The sequence below is a fragment of the Macaca nemestrina genome, chromosome 12 (assembly GCF_043159975.1).
Source record: "Macaca nemestrina isolate mMacNem1 chromosome 12, mMacNem.hap1, whole genome shotgun sequence".
Lineage (NCBI taxonomy): Eukaryota > Metazoa > Chordata > Mammalia > Primates > Cercopithecidae > Macaca > Macaca nemestrina.
Genome location: NC_092136.1, coordinates 105,729,188 through 105,752,969, shown reverse-complemented (window position 1 = coordinate 105,752,969; position 23,782 = coordinate 105,729,188). Strand labels below are relative to the sequence as shown.

The window sequence follows — 23,782 nt, the reverse complement described above, 5'->3', positions numbered from 1 at the left end:
GGTACACAGCCAACACAGAACCCTAATGAAATCTTAGTGAAACACTGTCATCACACCCACATCGCCAACTTCCATGTCCATACGCATCCCATGTGCCAAAGGTTTTAATCAAACCAGACTTCTTGTCCTCTGCAAAACTCCATGAACTTTTTCACCTCCTTGCTTTAGTTTGTGCCACTTGCTCTACTTAGAGTGCTCTCTCCTCTCCCATTTCTTCTAGAAAATTATATTTCTTAATTCCCTTCTTTTCCTTCCTCAAACAGTATTAAACTCTCTTACACTTTGAACCTAATATTTACCCATGCTATATTTTTATTTTGTATCTCTTACTCAACTTAGTTTAGCACCATGTATAAACCAACCAAGCACTGAAACATGACTCCTCAATATGATTCAACAATCGCATCTCTGTCATTGATCTCTGAAACCTCTTTACACAATTTTGCTATTGTATAATCTGTTAAGATGCATTAAACAGTTGATCTATGTATTAGCCTGTTTTCATACTGCTAATAAAGACGTACCCCAGACTGGGTAATTTGTAAAGGAAAGGGGTTTAATTGACTTACAGTTCCACATGGCTGGAGAGGCCTCACAATCATGGCAGAAGAGCAAGGGACATCTTACATGGCAGGAGGCTAGAGAGCATGTGCAGGGGAACTTCCCTTTATAAAACCATCAAGTCTCGTGAGACTTATTCACTATCTAAGAACAGCACGGGGAAAACCCATCCCCATGATTCAAATCAGGTCCCTTCCATGACATGAGAGCCTTATTAAAATTCAAGGTGAGATTTGGGTGGGGACACAAAGCCAAACCATATCAATCTATGACACAAAAAAATGCTCAAAACAAACAAAAACATCAGTGGCAAGTAAATATTTCTAAAACAGATAAGTACTATAAAGGATAGAGATTTGGCTAATGTTGTGCTGGGTTAGAAGGATATTCTAATCACTCATTAATTAGAGGCAAAACCATTCAGAAAACAATTGTCAGAAACGTTATTACCTGACTCTAAACAAAAATGTATCAATTTATAGTTTAACTATTAAGACTTCTCAGGCCGGGTGTGGTGGCTCACGCCTGTAATCCCAGCGCTTTGGGAGGCCGAGGTGGGCAGATCACTTGAGATCAGGAGTTCGATACCAGCCTGGCCATCATGGTGAAACCTCGACTCTACTAAAAATGCAAAAATTAGCCAGGCATGGTGGCGGGTGCCTGTAATCCTAGCTACTCCGGAGGCTGAGGCATGAGAATCACCTAAACCCGGGAGGCAGAGGTTGCAGTGAGCGGAGACCACACAACTGCACTTCAGCCTGGGCAATAGAGTGAGACTGAGTCTCAAAAAAAGAAAAAAAATTAAGACTTCTCAAAAGATTATGAGCAAAGGATGTCTTGGGGGTTGTGTATGTGTTCACACATGGGTAGTAACACTATTTATCCATATAATTAGGAAATTGCTTCTAACACATTAGTGAATTTTCAATTAACACAGGTTAACCTTTTAAATAATCACACAATATTTAAAGAATGTAGCATTCTTTTATGGAAAGCTGTACACATATTGAAAACTATTGCTGATGGGCAAAATCTGGCCCACCGCCTGTCTTTGTATAAAATGTAAACTATGAATGGTTTTTACATTTCTTAATGTTTGGGGCAGCAGAGTGGGACAAAAGAAGAGTAGCATTTTTTCACACATAAATATTATTTGGAATTCAAATTTTAGTATCGATAAATAGAGTTTTATCAGAACACAGGCCTTTTCATTTATTTATGTGTTGTCAGTGGCTACTTTTCACTGCCACGTTGGAGTTGAGTTGAGTTGGGTTGACAGAGGTAGTTGAGTCCTAGCTCTGTCACTGACGGCTATGTGAGTTTGGGCAAATTATTTAAACTCTCCAAGTCTTTAAACTCAAGAATAATACAGGATAATAATTATATTTTCCTTTAAAGTTTTTGGAAAATTAAATATGTTAACAGACATAATAAAGTACTTAGTGCATAATGGCAGTTGTGGTGCCAAAAAGATATGCCTAAAACATAAGGATGCAGGAAAATTGAAAATAAAAAATGTCAAAAGATACACTTTTGACAAATAGGGCATGAGCCAAAAGAAAACTTCTATGTTAGTAGAAGAAAAAACAGACTTCAATACAAAAAGCATGACAAATGAGAGAGGTGTTCATTACCTAATCTAAAAATGGTTCAATTTATCTGGAAGATGCTAAAAATTCCAAAATATTTTGTATCAAAGTATATCTCATACTAAGTAAAAAATTATAGAATTAGAGTAAGAAATTGACAAATGTGACCAAGATGGGAGATTTCCTTGTACTTTTCTCAGTTAGGTCAAGCAGAAATTTAATAAAGATGCGGAATATTTGAACAAATATAACCTCTGACATAGGTCTTGCACTGTATTTCAAACTTAATAGTGCATTATGATTATATAGAACCTTGTAGCTAAAAATCAGAAATAAATATTCTTCTAAAGCCCTATGAAATATTGTTAAAATTGACCATGTACTCAAATGTGAAAAAAATCCCAAAGGGTTTCAAAGGATTAATATCAGAGAACACGTTTTCTGGCCAGAATCCATTGAGTACTTCACAACAATACACGCTATGTACCTTAACAAACCTGACAGAAAGAGAAGTGAAAAAAAGACATGAATAGGCCTTCGAATCATGAAAGAAATCAAAGCATTGGTTAAAAAGCTTTTACAGAGCTTATGCACAAATATTTTAAGGCATAGTCTACTGAACTTTTGAGAAGAAACTAATTTAAACATTATGTAAACTCATCCAGAAAACAGAAAAGTATGTCATATTCTGCATCATATTCTAGAAAGCCAATATAACCTTGCTACAAAATTGTCAAGTACATTGGGATAAATATAAATTATAGGTCACTAAGGAACAACATTCCAAGAAAAAATTATTAGCAGATAGTTCACCGTGGCAAGTGCATAGAAGTTGGATTTAAGGAGGGCAATACTGGGGCCAAGGAGAAAAGTTGGTTGATGTGGGAGAGTGAAGAGTCCCAGAACAAGGGCAGCAGTAGTTAGAATGCAGAGGAGGAAATGCATTTAGGATATTTTTAGATGATACACATTTGGCAGGATTAATGATTGGTTAGATATGATTGCATGAAGGGAAAACATGGAGTAAAGAAGGCTCCTGTATTTCTAGCATGTGTCACCCTCTAGGATAGAAAATGAACCAAAAGCAGCAAGGAAGCAGTGAACCAAAAGAAGCATTAATTCACCCTTGAAATAATGAGTTTTGAGATACAAATGGGATATTTAACAGTTACTATGTAAATGAGTCTGGCTCAGGGGAGAGGAATGAGTTCTAAATACAGATTTTAAAGTCATTGTTATATAAGTGGAATTGAGACCATGTGATTCGTTCATTCATATTTATTAAGTGTGACTGTATGGGGGCACCATTTTTGTTCAATGAGCAAGACAGAGTCCCTATTCTGATAAATCTTAAAGAGCCTGATGATGAAGATATAATTAAACACATAGTTAGAATAAAGTGTTTGACAGAGATAATATAGATGCTATGGGAATGCACAGAAGGGGATTTAACTCACTTGAAGGTAAATGTGTGGAAGAAGACTTCCAGAGGAAGTTATGCTCTGATCCAAATGGTGAATAAGAGTTACCCAAGAAAAAGGTTGAAGGAATGACATTTGCAAAGCTGTCAAGGCAAGAGAAAGAACTTAGTGTGCACAAATCTTTGGAAAAACCATTTTCTCTGAATCTTGGTATTTCCGGGGAAGTGGACTATGAAATGAGATGGAAGAAACAATCAGGAGACAGATTGTGGAGCATCTTTTAAATTTGGACTTTATATGAAGAGTAATGAGAACTCATGAAATCATTCTAATTAAGAATGTGACATATGTAGTTTGTATTGAAGAAGTTTACAGAGTCAAAGTAGCCAAGGACAGAACCCAAGTAAATGTCAGCATTTTAGGGGCAATTAGAGCAAGGGATGTCTATGAAGGAAAAAGAAAATAAGCAATCACAATTTATATTTTGATTTGTTTTTTCATGAATTTAGCAGTAGTAATCAGAAATGCGCATGAAGGTTTAAATCTCATCATATAAAATATTAACCAAACACCTTGATTCATGATCAAGGATATTAAAATGTTAAATATTTATTAATTTAAGGATAAATTAATAACATATTAATGATGCTGGTAATAAAAGAATAATAGTTATAACTTAATATAATAATGCCAGGAACTTATAAGGACTTTATATAAAACACATAACGACCCAGTAGATTTGATTATTAATGCTATTTTTTCAGTCTAGAAATCTGAGATCTCTTGATGTTAGGGAAATTATCCAAGGTCAAACATGTAATAAGCTGTAAAGCTGGTATGTGAATTCAAGCACTTAACATTGCGATATTATGACTGTCCTCTACTGACAACATCTGTGCTATAGAACTGAAAATTTCTATTTGATATAAAATAGAAAATTTCCATTTAACAATAAAAATATTGGCAGGTATATCACAAGTCCAACTATAAGGAATTTATACATTGTATCTGAGAATTCTCTTCCACTGCAACAAATAGGAAGTTACTACTTTCCATAGTTCTGATACAATACCTGTTATAATATGATGAATAAATTATAAAGCATATCTGTTAAGTAAACCATACTTTTGACATAGATTTCATACTGTATTTCAACCTTAATTGTACATTATCATTTATATACATTTGTTTCTTTTTTGTAGTAAAAGGGAGAATTCATTGAGGCAATTTTTCTTGAGGCAAGGTGTTCCATCAGAGCTTTCAAAAGATCTTTTCCTCCATACCTTCAGATAAATGACATTTAAAAAATATATTGTCAGGAAATCATAATTCATTTGCAAATGTATTGCTTTAAGTAAGTTGTGGGTCACTGAAAACATGGAACCAGTAAGAAAACCTACACAGCCTTATTTTCATGTAAGAAAATTGCTAAACTATTATAACCACGTTTCATCAGTCTAAAGATTTTTAAGGAACATGTTCTCTTTCCTTAGTCCTCGAACATGGTTGACTAACTCAACTGAAAATTTCTGCATATGCTCAGGGCTCTATAACAGTAAAAAAAAAAAAAAAAAAAAAAAAAAAAATTAAGCAATGGGGGTCTCCTTCTGTCACCCAGGCTGAAATGCAGTGGCCCAATCATAGTTCATTGCAGCCTTGAACTCCTGGGTTAAGAGATCCTCCCACCTCAGCCTCCAGAGTATCTAGGTCTACAGGTGCACACCACCATGTTCAGCTAGTTTTTATATTGTTTGTAGAGACAGGTTCTTGCTATGTTGTCCAGGTTAGTCCTAAACTGCTGGCCTTGAGTGATCCTCCCACTTTGTCCTCCTAAAGTATCAGAATTACATGCGAGAGCCACCAGACCCAGTCAAAAAATTTTGTATACAATTTTATTATTTCAAAAAATTCATTAAAATAATCACCATGGGAAAAAATCAGAACTTTTGGACTCCTATACTCTTATTTTGTAATCTGTTTGTTGGAATTTTGAATTTCCATGGAGTAGGGCACCATCACCTTTCCAGTGAGCAGGGCCTCCAGAGGTCTTATTCAGATCTGCTCTCATCTCATATTCAGTGCCTGAATACTGACAATGGGAAGGAATCAGGAAAGGAAGAACAGCACCCAGTTGATGTGTCAGTCAACAATGTGTGTCCAGCACCTAGTAAGTGATGACAACGAAACTGACCCAGTATAAATATTCATGGAGGGCTGCATATTTATGTCCCTGCCATCCCATTCAGGCCTCTTTAACCCTTCGAATGAACTGCTGGCACCTGGAAACCCTCTGCAGGCTTCTGTATTTCATCTCTAGGATTTCTCCATTCTGTCAACCCACTGTTTATTTTGCTGCTAGTTGCTCTGCTCTCTTCTTTATTTGACTACCCTTGTTTTAGTTTCATATCAATATTATTTGCTCAGCACCCCTGTTCTGATTCGTTCACCTTGTTAAATTTCAGTACTCCTTCAGGATGACTTCCAGCATCTGCCCTCAAATCCTTCACTCTGTAACTAGGGACAGTGGGAGGTGAGGGATAGGCACTCCCTTTGCTTCTTCTCACCAAGGAAAAGGAGCCGGACACATAACCCTCTTTATAAAGACAGTCATTTATGTGCCTTTATCCCATTCACTCACCCCTTAGTTCATTTCTCCACTTTCTAATCCTAAGTAGTAACAGCCCGTGGAACTGGGTTAATGAAGGCAAGTAATAAGTGTTGCGGTGACTCCAAAGGAGATGCTCTGAAGAGAGTTGAACTCCCTTGCCTGATTCTGATTGTTATTTCTCCCTCAGTTACAAGTGAGAATCTTCATGGGAAGCTCAATTGTTATTTTTATACTTGTATCTCCTTTTGCTCTCCCACTGGCCTGGCTCCAGCAGGAAGGCAGGAATATATGCTCCAAAGACACAGTTAGCTAGTTAGCTGTTCTCCTTCTGCTGGAATGGATCATCCTCATACTTGGTAGTTGGCAACAGGTAAATACTGACTGTCAGTCTGGCTATAAATGTAATAAGAGTTTGTAAGCAAATATATTTGGATGACTGATAAAAATTATTCTAAATCCTGATGAGACTTTTTTCCAGAGAGTCTTCATAAAAGATTTACAAAAAGGAAACTCCTCTTCATCCCAGTGACGGTTTTAGACTTGAAGTTTTGTTTTGTTTTGTTTTCTTTTGTGTTTTTTGGGGGGCGGGGGGCATTTGTTAGGAAATACGTTTTTTCCCTGAGTTATTAAAACGGAGTTTAGTACTGTCAAATATTAAAGATAAATCTCTTCTTGGGATAATATGAGCTTGGAACCTGACAGATTCTTACTTTTTCTAAAGTTATATGTAAACTAACTCTTTTGCTATTCTAATTTTGCTTTTAATAAGAAAAAATGAACCATGGGAATTTTAAGAAGTAAAATCAATGGTAGATTTGTGTTGGTGGAATGTGGTAATTAGGAATCAGAGATGGGGAGAAATTAGGAAAAGAATGGTGCTTGTGATCTGCAGTCCAGACACTGAGCATTTTTCTTTGGATAGCTCCGAATCCACTTGACAGGTATACAGTTACCCCTGACCTTCCCAATTCTACCTCTATCTGAAAGACATTTTTAAAAAGCAGTTGGTATCTGTAATTTTAATTCATTGTGAACTGATGTCAATATGCTGTATTCCTTGGAGATATCTGCTTTGTCATCCTCCTATATTACTTATGAATTAGGGTTTAAGGGTTTTGAGGCACCTTATTAGTCTCCAGAGAAACAGAAGCAATAGAATATATACAGATACATACAGAGAGATTTATTATAAGAAATTGGCTCATGCAATTATGGAGACTGAGAAATCTAATAATCAGTAGGATCAGTAGAACCAGTGGTGAAGTTTTAGTCTAAGCCCGAAAGCCTGAGAACCAGAGGAGCCAATGACGTAAGTCTTAGTCCCTAAGTCCTAACGACTGAAATTCAGAGGATGGATGGCATAAGTACCAGTCCAAGTCCAGAGGTCTGAGAACCAAGAGCACCAATGCCCAAGGGCAGAAGATGGAAGATACAGCTCAAGCATAGAGAACAAATTCACCCTTCCACCGAATTTTTGTTCTATTTAGGCCTTCAATGGATTGGCTCATGCCCACCTTCACTAGTAAGAACTATCTGCTCTACTCAGTCTACCATTTTAAGTGTTGAGCTCTGCTGGAGGCAACCTCACAGATACATTTAGAAATAATGTTTTGCTAGCTATGTAGGCATCCCTTAGCTCAGTCAAGTTGAAACATAAAATTAACTATCGCAACATCCATATCTGGTAAAAGAGAAGGACGAACGTTCCCAGTAAGCCTGAAATCATCTTGCCTAGCTACTCATTACGCTAGGTTCCTAAGGAAGGAGGAGAAAATGGGAAAGAATAAAAGAATATTTCTTATTGTAATGCAATAACAAAATGGAGGAGAAGAGTATTGGAGTCGAGAACCCAAAAGGAAAACAGGAGAGTTCCCTGGAGTGATTTATAGAGACTTATTTTGGAGGGAATAAAAGGTATGTCATTTAAAGGTGTTTCATTCCTCTAACTCGTCATTTGCTCCTTTTTCTGTTACTTGAATCTCAACATTTTTTTTTTTGCAAGAGGATTAAAGACAGTTTAAAAATAAAAGACATACATATACTAAAAACCAAAAAGTAGAAATAAAATAATAAGATCTATCTCTCCTCCAGCATAAACATTCTACTCTTTCCATCCCCTTATCACCTCTTGCATTGGCTTTAGCATGCAATGGCAGCATATGCATATTATACCACCCAGGACATTGTTTCCTAGGTTTCTGAAAATATGTTATGCAATATGTAGAATATACTTTTGTAGAAAAAAATGCTAACAAGAAACAAAACAGACCAAAGGGAACGAGCCAAAGGAAAATTTTCTGCTCTATGCTTTGCCAAATATATCTCTCCTAGGAACAATTTACATAATATTACAAAATTTATTGAGATATTGGATACAAGATATTTAGAAACCTCTGAAATAATACCACAAACTTCCATAGCAGTAATGTGAGCAAAACATTGAACATTAAGCATTAAAGAGAGTCAGGATTATGTAAAACGAGGTCATTGTCAGCCATTGCAGAATCTGGACATGAGATCAAAATTGCTGGCCCAGCAACGATCGCTAGAAATTTTAAAAATGTTAGTATTCTGCTCATATCTCCCTCAATCGTAAATTCACCTTGTTACCTGGGGTGTTAGGAATGGCCATAAACCCATCATAAACATTTAAAAATCTGGACAATACACACAGGTAAAAAGTGTACTCCTTTATTTCAAATGGGAAAATAACCATTGCTTATATTAAACACATTTAAATTGATATCTTTTCCGCTCAAGGAATTGGCATCATGTTAATTTGGCTTGAAAAAAAGTAAAGGTTTTCTATTACCAGAAAAACTGATTTTTAAAATATTTTCTATATATTTTGTTTAATTAGGTCTAAATCAAAAATGTTATCTTTCATCCTGCTCAACATTTTTTTTTTGTGATAACAAAATTACATTTAATTCAAGTAATACCTATCCCAGTCAGTTTTTCATTTTGGCTGTTCTGTTAGCTATTTGATCTATTAAAATATGACACTATTAATAAAAAATGAATTACATCATTAGTTATTAAGGCCTTAAAATTGTTTGATACCTATTGTCAAGCACTTTACTAGATTAATTCATTAATTCAATTAATATCCATAGCAAGCCTCTCAGGGGTTACTATGCTAGACAAAAAAAAGGTGTAAATGTAAGAAAAAACAGTGATTACTAGAGAAACACAATTCTCGGGGAAGAACAGGTATGTAAACATATACACAACACCATGTGAAAATTATTAGCAAAAGTGTTATGCGCAGAGTGCTCACTAAGTTCTTTTCTTCTGTAGTAAATTATGAGTCAATAAGAGATTTAAAAATTTCACTCATAGTGAAATGTATTATTTCATATGAGCTCACTGGTTAGATGTGTTATGTTGTCCGGTATGGTAGTCATGAGCCAAATGTGGCTATTTAAATTTAAATTTTTTAAAATTAAATAAAACTAAAAATTCAGTTTCTTAGTTGTATGTCACATTTTAAACCTGCAATAGCTTCATGTGGTAGAGATAATCACACTTGATAACTCAGGTTACAGAACAATTCCATCATCACAGAAAGTTCTCTTGACCAGTATGAGTATGGTGGGACTAGTTTACTTATCAACTCAAAGATCTTATTAAAGTTTGTAGTTAAGCGATTTTTCTAATTGTTTTTCCCGAAAGAGGCAATGATTTTTTTGGAAAGCAGTTGTGTTCCAAATTAAGATTTTAAAATATTAAGCTATATGTCAAAAGCAAGTTTCTGGTTGTTAAATAGAGTGTTGTGTGCTATTTCCTAATGAAGTCATAGCACCGAACTTCATTCATTTTCATTACTGTCTTGCTCATCATTGAATTCTCAGTACCTACTAAGGTGTCCAATACAGACAAATTGAAAAATAAATATTTATTGAACGTTGAATGAATAAAGTGAATAAATAAATGAACAAATGCTTTTTTTTTCTTCTTTGAGAGGTAGTCAAATGAGAAGAAGCAGGTTTTCCTGCTGATAAGATCAGGTATGCCATGTGCTATCTTTCTGTTGCTGTTCACCATTTCCAGGTAGGGAATAGAATATTTGAATTAAAAAATAGAATGAAATCTTAAAGATAATTTGAAAAGATCTTAAAGATAATGCAGTTAATGTTTTTTAAAAGCAGATACAGCCAAAAGTACAACATAGACAAGTTCATACAGCTAATTAGTAGCAGATCGATCACAGGACTTCTATCATAGCAAATAGAGGATCATTCCTTTAATTGCCATAATTCAACATAAAAACACTACTCCAAGGTATGATAGAGTCAGCTCTTGTATTTTGAGAGAGTGTTTTGGCACTGTCGGGATTAAAATATCAGAACGACTGTGCGGCCCAACAAAATACCTTATTCCAAAATATGGATTCATGATGCATCAGAAAATAGTGTTCCACTCAAGTTGGTAAAGAAATTCAGTCATTAAGCCAGTTATTTAAAATGGAAAAAAATGTTTAGATAATCAGTTCATGATAACAGTACAGGAGGAAAGAAAAGTACTAAGATATACCAAAAAGTATCAAAAGAAATAAGATAGTATTTTACTTACTGTCTTATCTCTTTACACTTGGATTTTGTATATTACTTTTAAACTATTTTGATTTTAATGTTGATGTGTATAATTATTTGAAGTCTTTTTTTCTCTTTATGATGTGAAAATGTGAATTACTCTGGGCTGACTATGTTTATCATGAGTTAATCATCTGTTCATACCTCAGTTGGTGAGAGTGATACATAATTATAAGCACAGTATTGAAGGGGAAATAAATAGAGTTTGTGATCTTAAACTTATAAAATAATCACGACAATTTCTAAGGGAGAAAAAATTTTCCTTCTGCTTTGAGAGTACTCAATTAAGATCAAGAATGTTGGGAAACATGATGTATCACGGCAAGGAAAACCATGTGAACATCAAGAAACAGTCATTTTCCTGACGTGTTATTTTTTGTTCAGGCAATTACTTCTTGAAATAAAGATATCTGTTTTGAAGTTGAGTTGGATAATTACTATAGGAGAAAATGCTAAGAACTAGTTATTCATTCTGAAGCAACAATCGAAGAGAACTAAGAAATTCTAGAAGTTGTGTCAATTGAGTAGAAGTAGAACAGTTAAATTCTAGGATGACTGTATGCAAAAAGTAGGCTTTGGGCAGAAAGCCAGTAAGTAGGTTAAAGGCTTATAAGACACTACTGTTAGAAGAAGTCATGGCTGTACCCTGATGAGTTTAAGACTCTACAGGCCGAAAGTTAATGGACAAAGAGTCTTTAAATAACCACATATATGCCTGCTTATAGTAGAGAGATCTCATGGTAGGAGGTAATGGGAATGACTCAAGGTTGGAGCATCTGACTTGCTATGCATGAGGAAGGACCTTGGAAAGTATAAATGGATAGAAAAGCAAAGTGCCAACTTAATCCCTGTTCTGTGTCCCCACCAATGCATGAATTATACCTATAACCCTCTCCTTGCCAGAGATGGATTTATACAGGGAGATAAGGAAAAAGTGAGATACAGGTTCCACTGGTATTTCCATGAGAACAAGTTGTAAAATAAGCATCTTCTGCCCAAGGTGGAGAACTAGGATATGTCATAATGAACCACAGGTAGCAACATCTCATCTACACCATGATATATATTTATTGACATTATGATTCAATTTTCAGTAAAAATATAAAATAATCACGACAATTTCTAAGGGAGAAAAAATTTTCCTTCTGCTTTGAGAGTACTCAATTAAGTCCTGTTGCTCAAAGATTTTTCCAACAGTTAGAAATGAACAGGGTGATGTTTTCTTCTAATATGTAATTCATCCCCTAGGATGCTTTAGATTGTTAACCAATAACAAATAATAGTAGGCAATATAAGTAGATTCCCATATTTCCAAACGAGAATTAAAGTATACTGCAACCTTATAGAAAATGTGATGATGATATTAAATTTGCTGAGCTTGTTTCTGTAAGGGAAATTTACCAAGAATACCAATAGAAATGATGTACTAGAAACACTATTGGTATGACACCTTAAATGACACTGTTTGCATCTGATTAAAAATGTAAATTTTAGTAATAAAGATGAATTTTTTTAATGGGTTTTCATCTTTGAATATAGGAGATTATACTTTGAATTCTGGAAGGTGGATTATGTCTTCAAAAGTTTGAAAAAATATTTTGAAAAGATTTAAGGATATTTATTATCCTTACTGATTTCATAGATAGAAAAGGCTATTTATTACCCTTACTCATTTCATACACAGAATTCCATTCAAGAATATTCTTAAAATGCTGCCTATTACAACCTTTGTTTTAACTGCTTATCTTTTCATAACTCTTAAACCTCAAGGAAAAAAGGACTGAAGACAGAACCCACAGATGATCCCCTAATGCTTCTTTTTAAATATAATATATTGATATGATTCTAGTCACTAAATAAAAAACATGAAAAACATAAAAATAAAAAACAAGAACTGCAAAACATGCATAGGCACTCCTTAAGTTGTTCCTCCAGCTGAAAAATAAAGCTATATCAACCACTGAACAAAATGTATGGATTGTTAATAATGCAATATGTGAATTATTTACCTTGTCTCTCCCACACACAGGTGACATGGGATCACTTATTAATCTTTCAAAACTGGTAAAGTGAAAGGTTGACAGCAAGCAGAAGTCTTATTGCCAAACCTCTATCATCATTGTCATGGCCCTTCAATTACTCGCTTAGAGTTTTGTATTTCAAACTGAACGTTATGGACCAATTATTTTAATATGTTCCAAAACATTAGGTCATTTGCCTTTGAAGTAAAGTAACATATTTATGTTATCACTGAACCTGAAATATCACATAAAAAATTTTAAAAGTAGTTATTATGATATATGTATTTGGTCCTCCTCTGTTTCCTGACTTACCATTACTAAAATCCCTGGAATTTCTAGGGACAGAAGATTGTCTCTAGTATGCTAATGAGATAACTGGTGGTTGGGGGTTCTTAGATAGCTCCAAGATGGGAGCTTGTTACCAAAAGACAAAGGCAGGATCAGAGTGTTGGGAATTTTAGTCCCATACACCAACCTCTGGGGAGAAAGAGAGACATGAAAGTTAAGTTGGTCAATGGCCAATGATGTAATCAATTATGCCTACATAATGTAGCTTCCATAAAAACCCAAAGGAGAGAGGTAGGAGGGCTTCTGGATAGCTGAACATGAGGAAATTCCTGGAGGGTAGCTCACCTGGGAAGGGCATGGAAGCCCCACACTCCTTTCCCCACGCCTCTCTCCATCCATTTATTCTATTTGTCTGTTCATCTGTATCCTCTGTAATATCCTTTATGTGAAGGAGGAAATGAAAGTAAAGTGTTTTTCCTGAGCACTGAGATGCTCTTGCAAATCAATCAAACCCAAGGAGAAGGGTCACGGGAACCCCAAGTTATAGCTGGTTGGCTTCCGAAGTGAAGTTCAGTCTTGTTGGGGACTGAGCCTTCAACCTGTAGGATCTGATGCCAAATAACTCCAGGTAGATAATGTCAGGATTGAATGGAAGTAGATATGTGCTCTGGAGGGTCACTTAGCTGGCGTGTGGGAATAACCTCCACACATGTTGGTGACCAGAGGTCACAGAACTATTTTTTGTTGATTGTTGTGTGAGAGCAGGAAAAGCACTTTGGTTTGTTTTTCTTATTCACATAGTTATCTTAATTTCAATGAAGTTACAGAGCATGGTTTGCTAATGAGTAACCTTGTGAATCTGAAACTCGTTTAATTAGAAAATTTTCCCCAGAGTCAAGATAAAAATACACATCAACCATTTTCTGATTTTAGCGATGTTAGAGATCAAAACAATTTGCTATAAAACCGAAGTCATATAAGGCCATTTCACATTGAAAATTAGAGTTTTGCTGATATAGATGAAGAAACTGGACTTACCCCTGTCTGTGTCATACAGGAAGACAAAACAGTTCCATTCGTAGTGATCCAGTAGACTCAAGAGTGCTCCTCGTAACGAAGGTCTTAGTTGCAGCACGAACTGGCTCTCCCCCTCAGTAGGGAAACTTGGTGTGATGAGGGAGATATGTAAGGCGCTGCAGAATGAGGTCAAGGTATGTACTGACCTCTTATCATAGAGTCCAAAAATGGCAAATACTCCTCTAGAATACTGGGAACAGACTGAAACAAGAGGAAGAAAACACCACAAACTATTAGCACACTCAAATTGTTGACTTTAAAGTCTACATTCTAGAAAATTAAAAAATAAAAATTACTGAATCATTGGATCTGTCAGGAATATAGGATAAAGAGTAAAAGTAAAGTGTGCGATTAATTGCACAATCAATGAATTCTTGAGCTTGTACTCAAAGTCTTACATTGAGTGAAGCTGATCCGAATTAAAATTCTGCATTAAGAAGACAATTGGATTAAAGAGAAATTTGACTAAAATAAAAAAATATGGCCTTCCATAATGTGGCAAATCCTATGCTAGAGAACTTTAGGTGTGACAAATCCAAAATTATTTTCTGCATTTTTTTTCTTACATGCAAACATATAATATACATGTGAAATTTTTGAGTATTAATTGAAGGAACATTTATAATACCTTTTGCCCTCCTGCATAAACTATAAGTACATATTTTCTATTCTTGAATTGGATTATAGTTTTCACTCCGCTTAAATTGTTACTTTTTGTTTGCTTGCTGTGGCAATTTCATTTTAATCACAGTCTTAGAGTCTCCTCAAATCATGTTTGAAAACAGACGTTAGGCTGCTGGAAAGTCATTCTTGGCATATCTGAGAGGCTTAGTGAATTGGGGCCAGCTGCGCACGTTCTAGGCAGACCAAAAAGTAAAGATAAACCAATTCCAAAACCCAACAGAAGCAAGCCAAATAAAGTAAGAGGACCCCAGGGAAACAGGTACACAGCCTCATCTTGCCTTTCTTGGTCCATGCTCCCAGTTGCTACAAAAACCGTGAGGCAACATCTAAATAGAAAAAGATTCTTCTCACAATTCTTTTCCAATCATATTTTTATTACTCTTTTAACAGAACTGATTTCTGGTCCAAATTGGTGTGAGTTTTTCCAATTTATATTTTAAGGGACAGAAATCTGCAAAGGAGATACCATAAAGAAAGTATATTTGAATTCCAAATTCTTATAGCTTATCATGTATGGCTAACAGTCCTATTTCTTCTTGGCTTATGTAGCTAGCTTAAGAAGTGTTTAGGTCTATACAATTTTTATGTTTTCTGATTTTAGTTACTAATCTTACTTGCATTAGCTATGAATACATAATATGGCAAGAATTAAATGAGATTATGTAAAAGTGCTATGCTATGAGGACATAGGATGTGATTAATAAGTGGCAGATTTTAACACAGATTTTCTATATGCACTTGTGTAGTTAAATAGTTTTATTTTTTAATAAGAGAATAAAAGGTTTAGTAAATGAAATACTACAGTTGATTCAAAACCAAGAAAGGAGGTATTCAGATTCTAAACAGAAATACCATTTATTCTGATAGATATTATATTAAGGTTTATAAAGAAATTCTATCAAAGAAGAGCCATCAACTAATTCTATGCTCACCAAGGAACTAGAATTTGATCCTCTGAGAAGACTGACCAACAGGGCAGGCTTGTTCTAACAATGTGACTGGCTATAATTTTCTTGCAAGATATAAGGAAGATTCTAATTTAACTTTCAGGCATCTTAAGTTTAACTTAATGCAATTCTTATAACTTAAGTGATTTAATAAATAAAGTTGCTGCATTAGACCCTAATCTGTAAATGTTCCACCAAGACTCTGGATGCAAGTATGCAAGTGGTCCACATTTAACACCAGTAGAACCTGGAGTTACTCGGCTCCTTCATGTTTTCCTATTTTTTGTCCTACTGGTTTTCTTGCAAACTGAGGGCCAACTCTCAAGCTTTACATGATAAATAATATGGTTCGATTAATTTTTATTTTACTCTACTGAAAAAAGTAAATTGAAGAGCTACAGAATTCAAATCTGAGATCCTGGCTTTTAGTTTGGTGCTGAAACTATACACAAATTTTAATACTTGTTCTAGAAAATGTAAACAAGATTTAGAAGTCATGTACTTTAACTTATGCATATAATGAATATTTACATAATCTTTTAACGTATGCCACTTGAAAACCATACGATTTTCAAGCTTTGGCTTCTAAATTGTGTTTTTCTAGGAACCCCATAAGTTCCCTGGAAGTACTCATGTAGCTTTGTATGAAGACTTTTGCTGAGAAAGCATTGGGTGGGCAGTGCTGGACTCCTTTTCTTGGTATCCCTCCCTTCCACCCTCACAAAAATCCAAGAGCACTTCTGCTTTCATCTATTTTAAATATCGAACAACTGACTATATAAAATTTTATGTCCAAAGTGTACTACCCTGTAAAGTTCAAAAACAACAATTGTGCTATACATAAAATCCATCTACTCTTTATTCCTATTATATTGTTTTCATTGTAATCATTATGACTTTTCACTATTCTGGTACTCACTATACTATTTAATATTTTAATTTATTATGCTGGACCTCAACAAACAGTATTTTCTGATATTTTATTGTCTTCTACTGCATTCTTTCATTTGCATCATCATACATATCTATTTATTCTCCTTTTCATAGTTGTCTGTCATTCTTCCTCTATTCATATATACTTACTTTGAAACTATAGTCTCAGGCTGATAAATTTGCTTCTGATGTATTCTGTCACTAGCATTTTACATTCCCTTTGCAAATTTATAGCTGTAGTCTTATTCTTTTAAACATTTATTTTTTCCTATTTTATCTAGATCATAGGCTTGGCAAGTGAGCGTTATTGGGTTTTGTGTGTATGAGGGTAGATTGTCAGTCAAATATTCAATGTTATTATGTTGGTATGCTAACTTGGATAGTATTTTATTTGACCCAATGATTCAAATTTTAAAATATAGCTCTTTCCATATATAGTATTATAATCTAGCTTTGAAAACACTCTTTAATCAAAATTTTGCTTGGCTGAATCTTATGACATCTATTGTTGCTTAGCATAAAAATAATTATTCAAACAATAAAACTTCTTAGATTATATAAATAAACTCAAACATAAATTAATGAAAGTAAACTAAGCTGAACTGAATGTGTTCAGAATACATAAAATGGAAAAATGTAAGTTTTTATGTTTTCATAAAATGGCAAAATAAATGAGAATTAATGCTTAGCCACTAAATACATGCAATGATATTAGGTTGATCTATATTTTAAGGTATAAACACTAATCAGAATAAGGCTTGCAATGAAATAAGTTATAATTTTAAGTGCACGTTCTGTGTTCTGTTTCACTAACAAGATCACTTGGATTATGTATTATATAAATGAAGACATACAATAAACACATGATACTACTCCATTTTTTACCTGACTGTGTCAACTAAATATGTCTTCTCATCAGTATCATTCCCACTTTCATTCCAGATGCCACCTTCCAGATGCCAAGCTAAGTCAAATGATTATATAATTTGTGATGATTTGTAGTTCTATATCACATACAAATCAAAGGACATCGCCTTAGCTCAGTGTTTCTCAAGTTATGGGACATAATCCAAGAGATGTGCTGAATTGTACTGACCATTGCAGCATGGTGAGGAAGAGCACAGTTCTTTCTTCCATCTATGGCCCTTCTCTTTCTCCTGTATCTTCAGTTTTCCACCTCTTAAGAAGTTCCTCTAACTGCTTTTAAACAAGCTCAAGTCTTTTCTTTCATAAAGCAAAGAACTTTCCTGACCTCATGCTTCCTGTCTCTCTACTCTTTCACAGCCATATAGTTGAAGGAGTCTTCTGCTCACACTCTTTTCAATTCATCTGGCTTCCACATTTTCCAACCACCAAAACTAGTCTCTTCAATTTTGCTAGCGACCAACTTACATCCTAAATCTTAGAGTTTAGCTTTTATCTTACTGGAATTCCCTGGTATGCTTGACACATTTGGACACTTCTTTCAGATGCTTCTTTGCCTTGCATTCCTAACACCACAGCTATGCTCTCTCTGCTCTCTCTGGGCATTTCTTAGTGTCTTTGAACACTTCTTACTCTGCTCCTTTAAAATTAGTGTACCTTAAAATTCTCTCTCGATCTGCCTTTTCATTCTAAATATATTTCCTAAGTGAAATCATCCAGTTCTGTGGCTTTAGTTACCATCTATGTTCTCATGATCTCCCAAACTGTACCACCCACTTCAAATCTTTCTCTTGAACTCCAGATTCATGTTCCTAATTGTCTTTTGCCTCTTTTGTGCCTCAGTGAATTTTCTGAGAAATGATTGCAATGGTTTTCTTCCTTTTTCACATTATCTTCTAGAACTTTGCTACTTCCCCATTCAGAATGGAGTCTTTCCTCTCACTTGAACCTGGGTTGACCTTTGAGACTGCCTTGACTATTAAAGTATCACAAAAGTGATTCTAGGGGCTGGGCGTGGTGGCTCACACCTGTAATTCCAGCACTTTGGGAGGCCAAGGTGGGCAGATCACGAGGTCAGGAGATTGAAACCATTCTGGCCAACATGGTGAAACCCCGTATCTACTAAAAATACAAAAAAATCAGCCGGGCGCGGTGACAGGCGCCTGTAGTCCCAGCTACTTGGGAGGCTGAGGCAGGAGAATGGCGTGAACCCGGGAGGCGGAGCTTGCAGTGAGCTGAGATCCGGCGACTGCACTCCAGCCTGGGTGACAGAGCGAGACTCCGTCTCAAAAACAAACAAACAAACAAAAAAAAAAAACTGGGCATGGTGGCACGTGCCTGTAATCCTAGCTACTCGGGAGGCTGAGGCAGGAGAATCATTGCTTGAACCCAGGAGGTGGAGATTGCAGTGAGCCAAGATCATGCCACTGCATTCCAGTCTGGGCAACAAGAGCGAAACTCTTGTCACACACACACACAAAGTATCATAAAAATGATTCTATGTGACTTTTGAGGATACCATTCTCATTCTCTGGGGGTATACAAACATTTTACTCCGCCACTATGCTGTGAGGAAGCCCAGGTGACATAATGAGACCCACATAGAAAGGAACCAATACCTCAGCCATAACTAAGTTCCAAGCTGACTGCCAGAACAAAGTTAACAGCACTAGGAATAAATAATCTTAGAAATGCCCTCGGTTAAACTGCCCCAGTCGATGCTGTATGAAGTAGAGATTAAGCCTTGCCCCAAATGTGACATCATGGGCAGAAGAAATCACTGTTATTTTAAGCCTTTCAGTTTGAGATGGTTTGTTATGCAATAATAACTAACAAGTAAAATATATGTGTACAGTACTTAGGAGTACTAAGGAGTGTGCCTACCCATAGTAAGCACTTAATAAATATTATATAGACATGTATATTAATAAATATTGTTTGAGGTATGTGCCAAAATTTATTTTTTTCATTTCTTAATATTGAGCATTTTGGTTGAGCTTAATATTGAGCATTTTGGCTGTTTTTAATTTTTGGCAGTGATAACATGCTCTTATGATAACCATTTTCATGTATATCTGGTTATTCATTAAGATATATTGTTAGAAGTGAAATTATAAAATAAGGAGTATGAATCTTATTGGTTTTGATCAACATCACTAAATTTCTCTCCACTAGATTATACTAATATACATCTCTCCCAATAGTAAACCATCTACTGGGTTTGTCAACTTTTCTTAATTTTCTATATTCTATATTTATTCTTTCAGTTGTTGCTCTTGTTTTATATTGATACTTGACAAAAAATTCTGATTTTAGTAAATATCTCCATACTCCATCTGAATAATATATGGACATTTAAGCATTTTAACCTTAGACATTGCCCTCCTGTCATACGTGTTACTGTTGTACAGTATTATAGTTCCACATGTGCTTAGTCATCTTAAACATTTCATTCCCTCTATCATATATTTCTATTGCCTAAAATCTTTGGTAATTTAATACTATTTTGTGTGTATTCTAATTTGTATTTTAAGTGGATTGTCAACATATTTTTTTTGTAGTTTTGAATTGTGAACTAATTTTCAGCAAAGCTCTATTTGTGAGAATTTAAGAAGGCTCTTTTGAAGAGGTATTTCTCCAGAGTGTTTTTGCATTTACTTATCCCAATTATTCCAATATGTGTTTGTAAATGATGTGCCTGTGTTTGTGTATGTTCATGTGTCTGTGAATTTCTTCATTTATGAGTTCCTAGAAATTGCAGATAGTACAAATTTGAACAGAAAGTTCACAGGAGAGCAGACAAATACATCACAATTCTCATGGAATTATGTTATTTTTTATGCAGAACTCAAGGGAAGCCAGGATGTTTCTAGGATGACTGTTTGAGTCAGGGAACAGATTTTTTTTTTTCCTATGTCTACTTTCTCACTGATGCTGTAGACTTCACAAATCCTTGTTTGTATGGTGATCTCATTTCCAGCTTTTTGCCAATTGTTGGTTCAAGGCCTTGAGAATCATTTTCCCATGTAAACCTCCCCAAGGGAAGCTTCAGTACCTGTTCCTGTTGTTTAAATTTTTTCTGTTTCTTCGTTCTGTCCCTTTGATATTTTATTTACTTTCCTGTAGACTCACTATACATTTGAAAAAATTAACAATTATAAAAACCTAATCCTTCTAATTGTTCTTAATAATTATGCTAATGTTATAGAATCCATAATCTATGGAACTGGAGGTCTTTGCTCCCTTTGTTTGTAAGATTCTGTGATCTAAGGTCAGAATTTTATCCAATTTTATGTTTGGCATAACCCTTAAAATATTTACCTTTTCTATGACTTGTCAATCCTGATAGTGTAGAAATTTCATTTTCCGCAAACTTTCCCTGATTCCTTTAAACTGAATTAACAACATTTCCTCTTTTTTGCCATAATACTCTGTGCACTTCTAAAAACAAAAAACCTGAATTTTCATAACAGTATTTGTTGTAATTATTTTTGATGTTGTCTATCTGTAACAATAGCCATGGTTTTCTTGAGATTCTTATCTTACCTTCCCAAGGGCTATATTTTCTGAATGAACAAGTAAATTAAAAAATCACAATAATATTTTCAGGAATAGTATCATTTTATATGATCTCATATATTATAATCATCTCAGAATATTTATTACTTCATAACTAGGATACTGTAATGATATTGTAATACAATTACTTGTCTTTTTCCTACCTACTAAACACATGCACACACGCATGGAAACACGTGTGTATATATATATATATATATATATATATATATATATATATATACACCCCCACACACAATTATTATTAGGCATGACATGTAGCAAACATATCCCATAAATGTTTATGAAAATATTATAATTATAGCAATAATTGTTGGGTAGTATTAAAAAATCTCTACTAATATTGGAAGAGGGAAATGTATTAATTTTAGTTACAGAAATAGGATGTGTTGAGTCAGTAAATTCATAGGAAAAAGAACAGTCAGCAGAACATTGAGGAGAAGCAGGCAAGCTGAAATAGAGGAGGCTATAAAATGTTTACATTCTTAAGCACATCAGTGAGATAAGCTAACAACAAGGTTAAAACCAGGCCAAGCAAGACAAAAGTCTTAATATAGACTGAACTCCGCAAGTCCCATTCCTGACTGCCTTAATTATGAAAGTCCTCTTCATATGAGTGATATTTTACTAATACAAATAATGTAAATGGTAACTAGAACAACATATGAACTAGATAGAAACTATATTTTACAGATAAAACTAAGAAGGCATTTGAGACAACTTTGTACAACAGATAGAGGTAAACTTATGAGGATTGTGAATTAATGGCATTGTCCTGGGTATGTTGGCTTAGAACTGCATTTCTGTGTTTCTTCTTCTTTTGGACTAGTTGGTGTAGATATGGTAGATGTTTTGTGTTTTTCTGCCACTTTACCTCTTCTAAAAAGTGACCATTACTACATGGATGGAAACTCAAGAACTAAACACATTCTGCTGCTCCACTTTGGCAAACTGGCTCAAGTTGATAGCATTGTAAAAGCCTGCTGCCTTGAGTAACAATCTTGCTAGCCTTTGTTGCTACCAAGAAGGGTTAGGATAGGTAGACAGAAGATTTAAAAACAAACAATGATACAAACAAACATATTACTTTACATAGATGTTTCATAAAGAACTTTATAAAGAACTTTAACATATATAACCTCATTTATTACTATCATTATCATAATTTTATTGTTACTATTATTCACATTTTGGAAAAAAAAGTTAGTTATTAGCACAAGAAAAGAGAGATTATAGAACCTTATCCTACACTTCAAAAGTCTGTCTTCAGAGTTTTTATCTTCTTCTTATTTAGTCAACTAGATTAGAGCATAGGACTTAAAAATGTTTTTCATGTATTAAAAGGTTTACCTATTCCCTTTTTGAAATGTACCGTATCCATACAAACAGAAACATGATTGGAATCTGCAGCTGGAAAATGTCATTATGAAGGAAGCAATAAAAACTAGAAGCACTATAAGAAAGTTGGCCCTAAATTAACAGTGTAACACAAAACATGTGGTTACACTGGGCCTGGGAAATGGGAAGAAAGCAGAACAGAAAAGGAAAAGCTACTAAAACTCTTTGGCTTGTCTTTAATATTATCCAATTTCTATGTGATGTACAAGGTGCATTTATCTAAGTGTCATCATTTTCTGAGCTAAGGTAACAGTAGCTAAAGGTTTTTATAGTACATCTTGCAGCAAGGGTCACTACCTTGAAGTCCTGGGTCTAGAGAAGATGAGCCTTATTTGACAGCTACATTTTTTCCCCAATTGAATATTAATGTTTTGAGGTGAGGTGTGTATTCCTCAGCAAACTGCAAGCCTTACCACTCCGTATTACTACTACTATGATGCTTCAAGTATTTATGTTAACTTCCTAGCCTTGTAGGATATCTGAACTCGGATAAGTAATCTATGCATTTTTTTTCCAATATGAATATAACTGGTTTGGGAAAAAATTGTTTAAGGTTGTGTCAAAAGTATGCTTAGTAGTGTTTTCTCCTTCTTTAGTAGAAAGCATGCACTGCCGGGAAAAAAAAAAAAAAAAAAGGTGGATTTAACACTACCACTCGTTCCTTTATTCAAAAAACGTTTATGTACTGCCTAGTTTATTTCAGTCACGGTGTTAAACACTTGAAAGAAAATACAAAATAGTATTCCCACTAAGATGAGTTTCACAGTCTAGTGGACAAGACAGGGCTCTAAACTGATAATCCAAGATGGTGAATATAATAAGGAATAGTCAGAGGGAACTGGGAAGCACAGGGAAGAGGTACTTCTCAGAGGGTGGAGTGGAGGGAAGGCTCACTGGAGGAATTCCTACCTGTCTGTGGAGGTTAGGCTGAAGAATAGTAATTAAAGACATACAAACCAATAAGTAGGCTATTGTAGTAGGCCAAGAAAGAGATCATAAAAGGGTAAATTAAAGCAGATGTGGTAGGCATACAATGTAGAGGTATTTAGGAGATAAATATTTAGGAGCATTTAGGAGATAAATAGGCAGAATCTAATAAATTGTTGAATGAGGAGGATGAAGAAGAGGGAGGAGAAGGAGGAAAGACTGAAAGATGA

At 34.8% G+C, this 23,782-nt stretch overlaps 1 protein-coding gene across 11 annotated transcripts in view; it reads right to left on the bottom strand.

Moving 5' to 3' along the window:
- Positions 1-23,782, bottom strand: part of LOC105493681 (glutamate ionotropic receptor AMPA type subunit 4) — a 374,751-nt gene that overhangs the window by 214,956 nt on the left and 136,013 nt on the right. For all 11 annotated transcript variants that reach the window (XR_011611032.1, XM_011761528.3, XM_011761526.3 and 8 more), the window contains one exon: positions 14,122-14,361. Coding sequence is in view for 10 of the 11 variants with exons in the window: in XM_011761528.3 (XP_011759830.1) it covers positions 14,122-14,361 (240 nt within the window). In the remaining variant the exon portion in view is untranslated. The remainder of the gene's footprint in view (positions 1-14,121; positions 14,362-23,782) is intronic.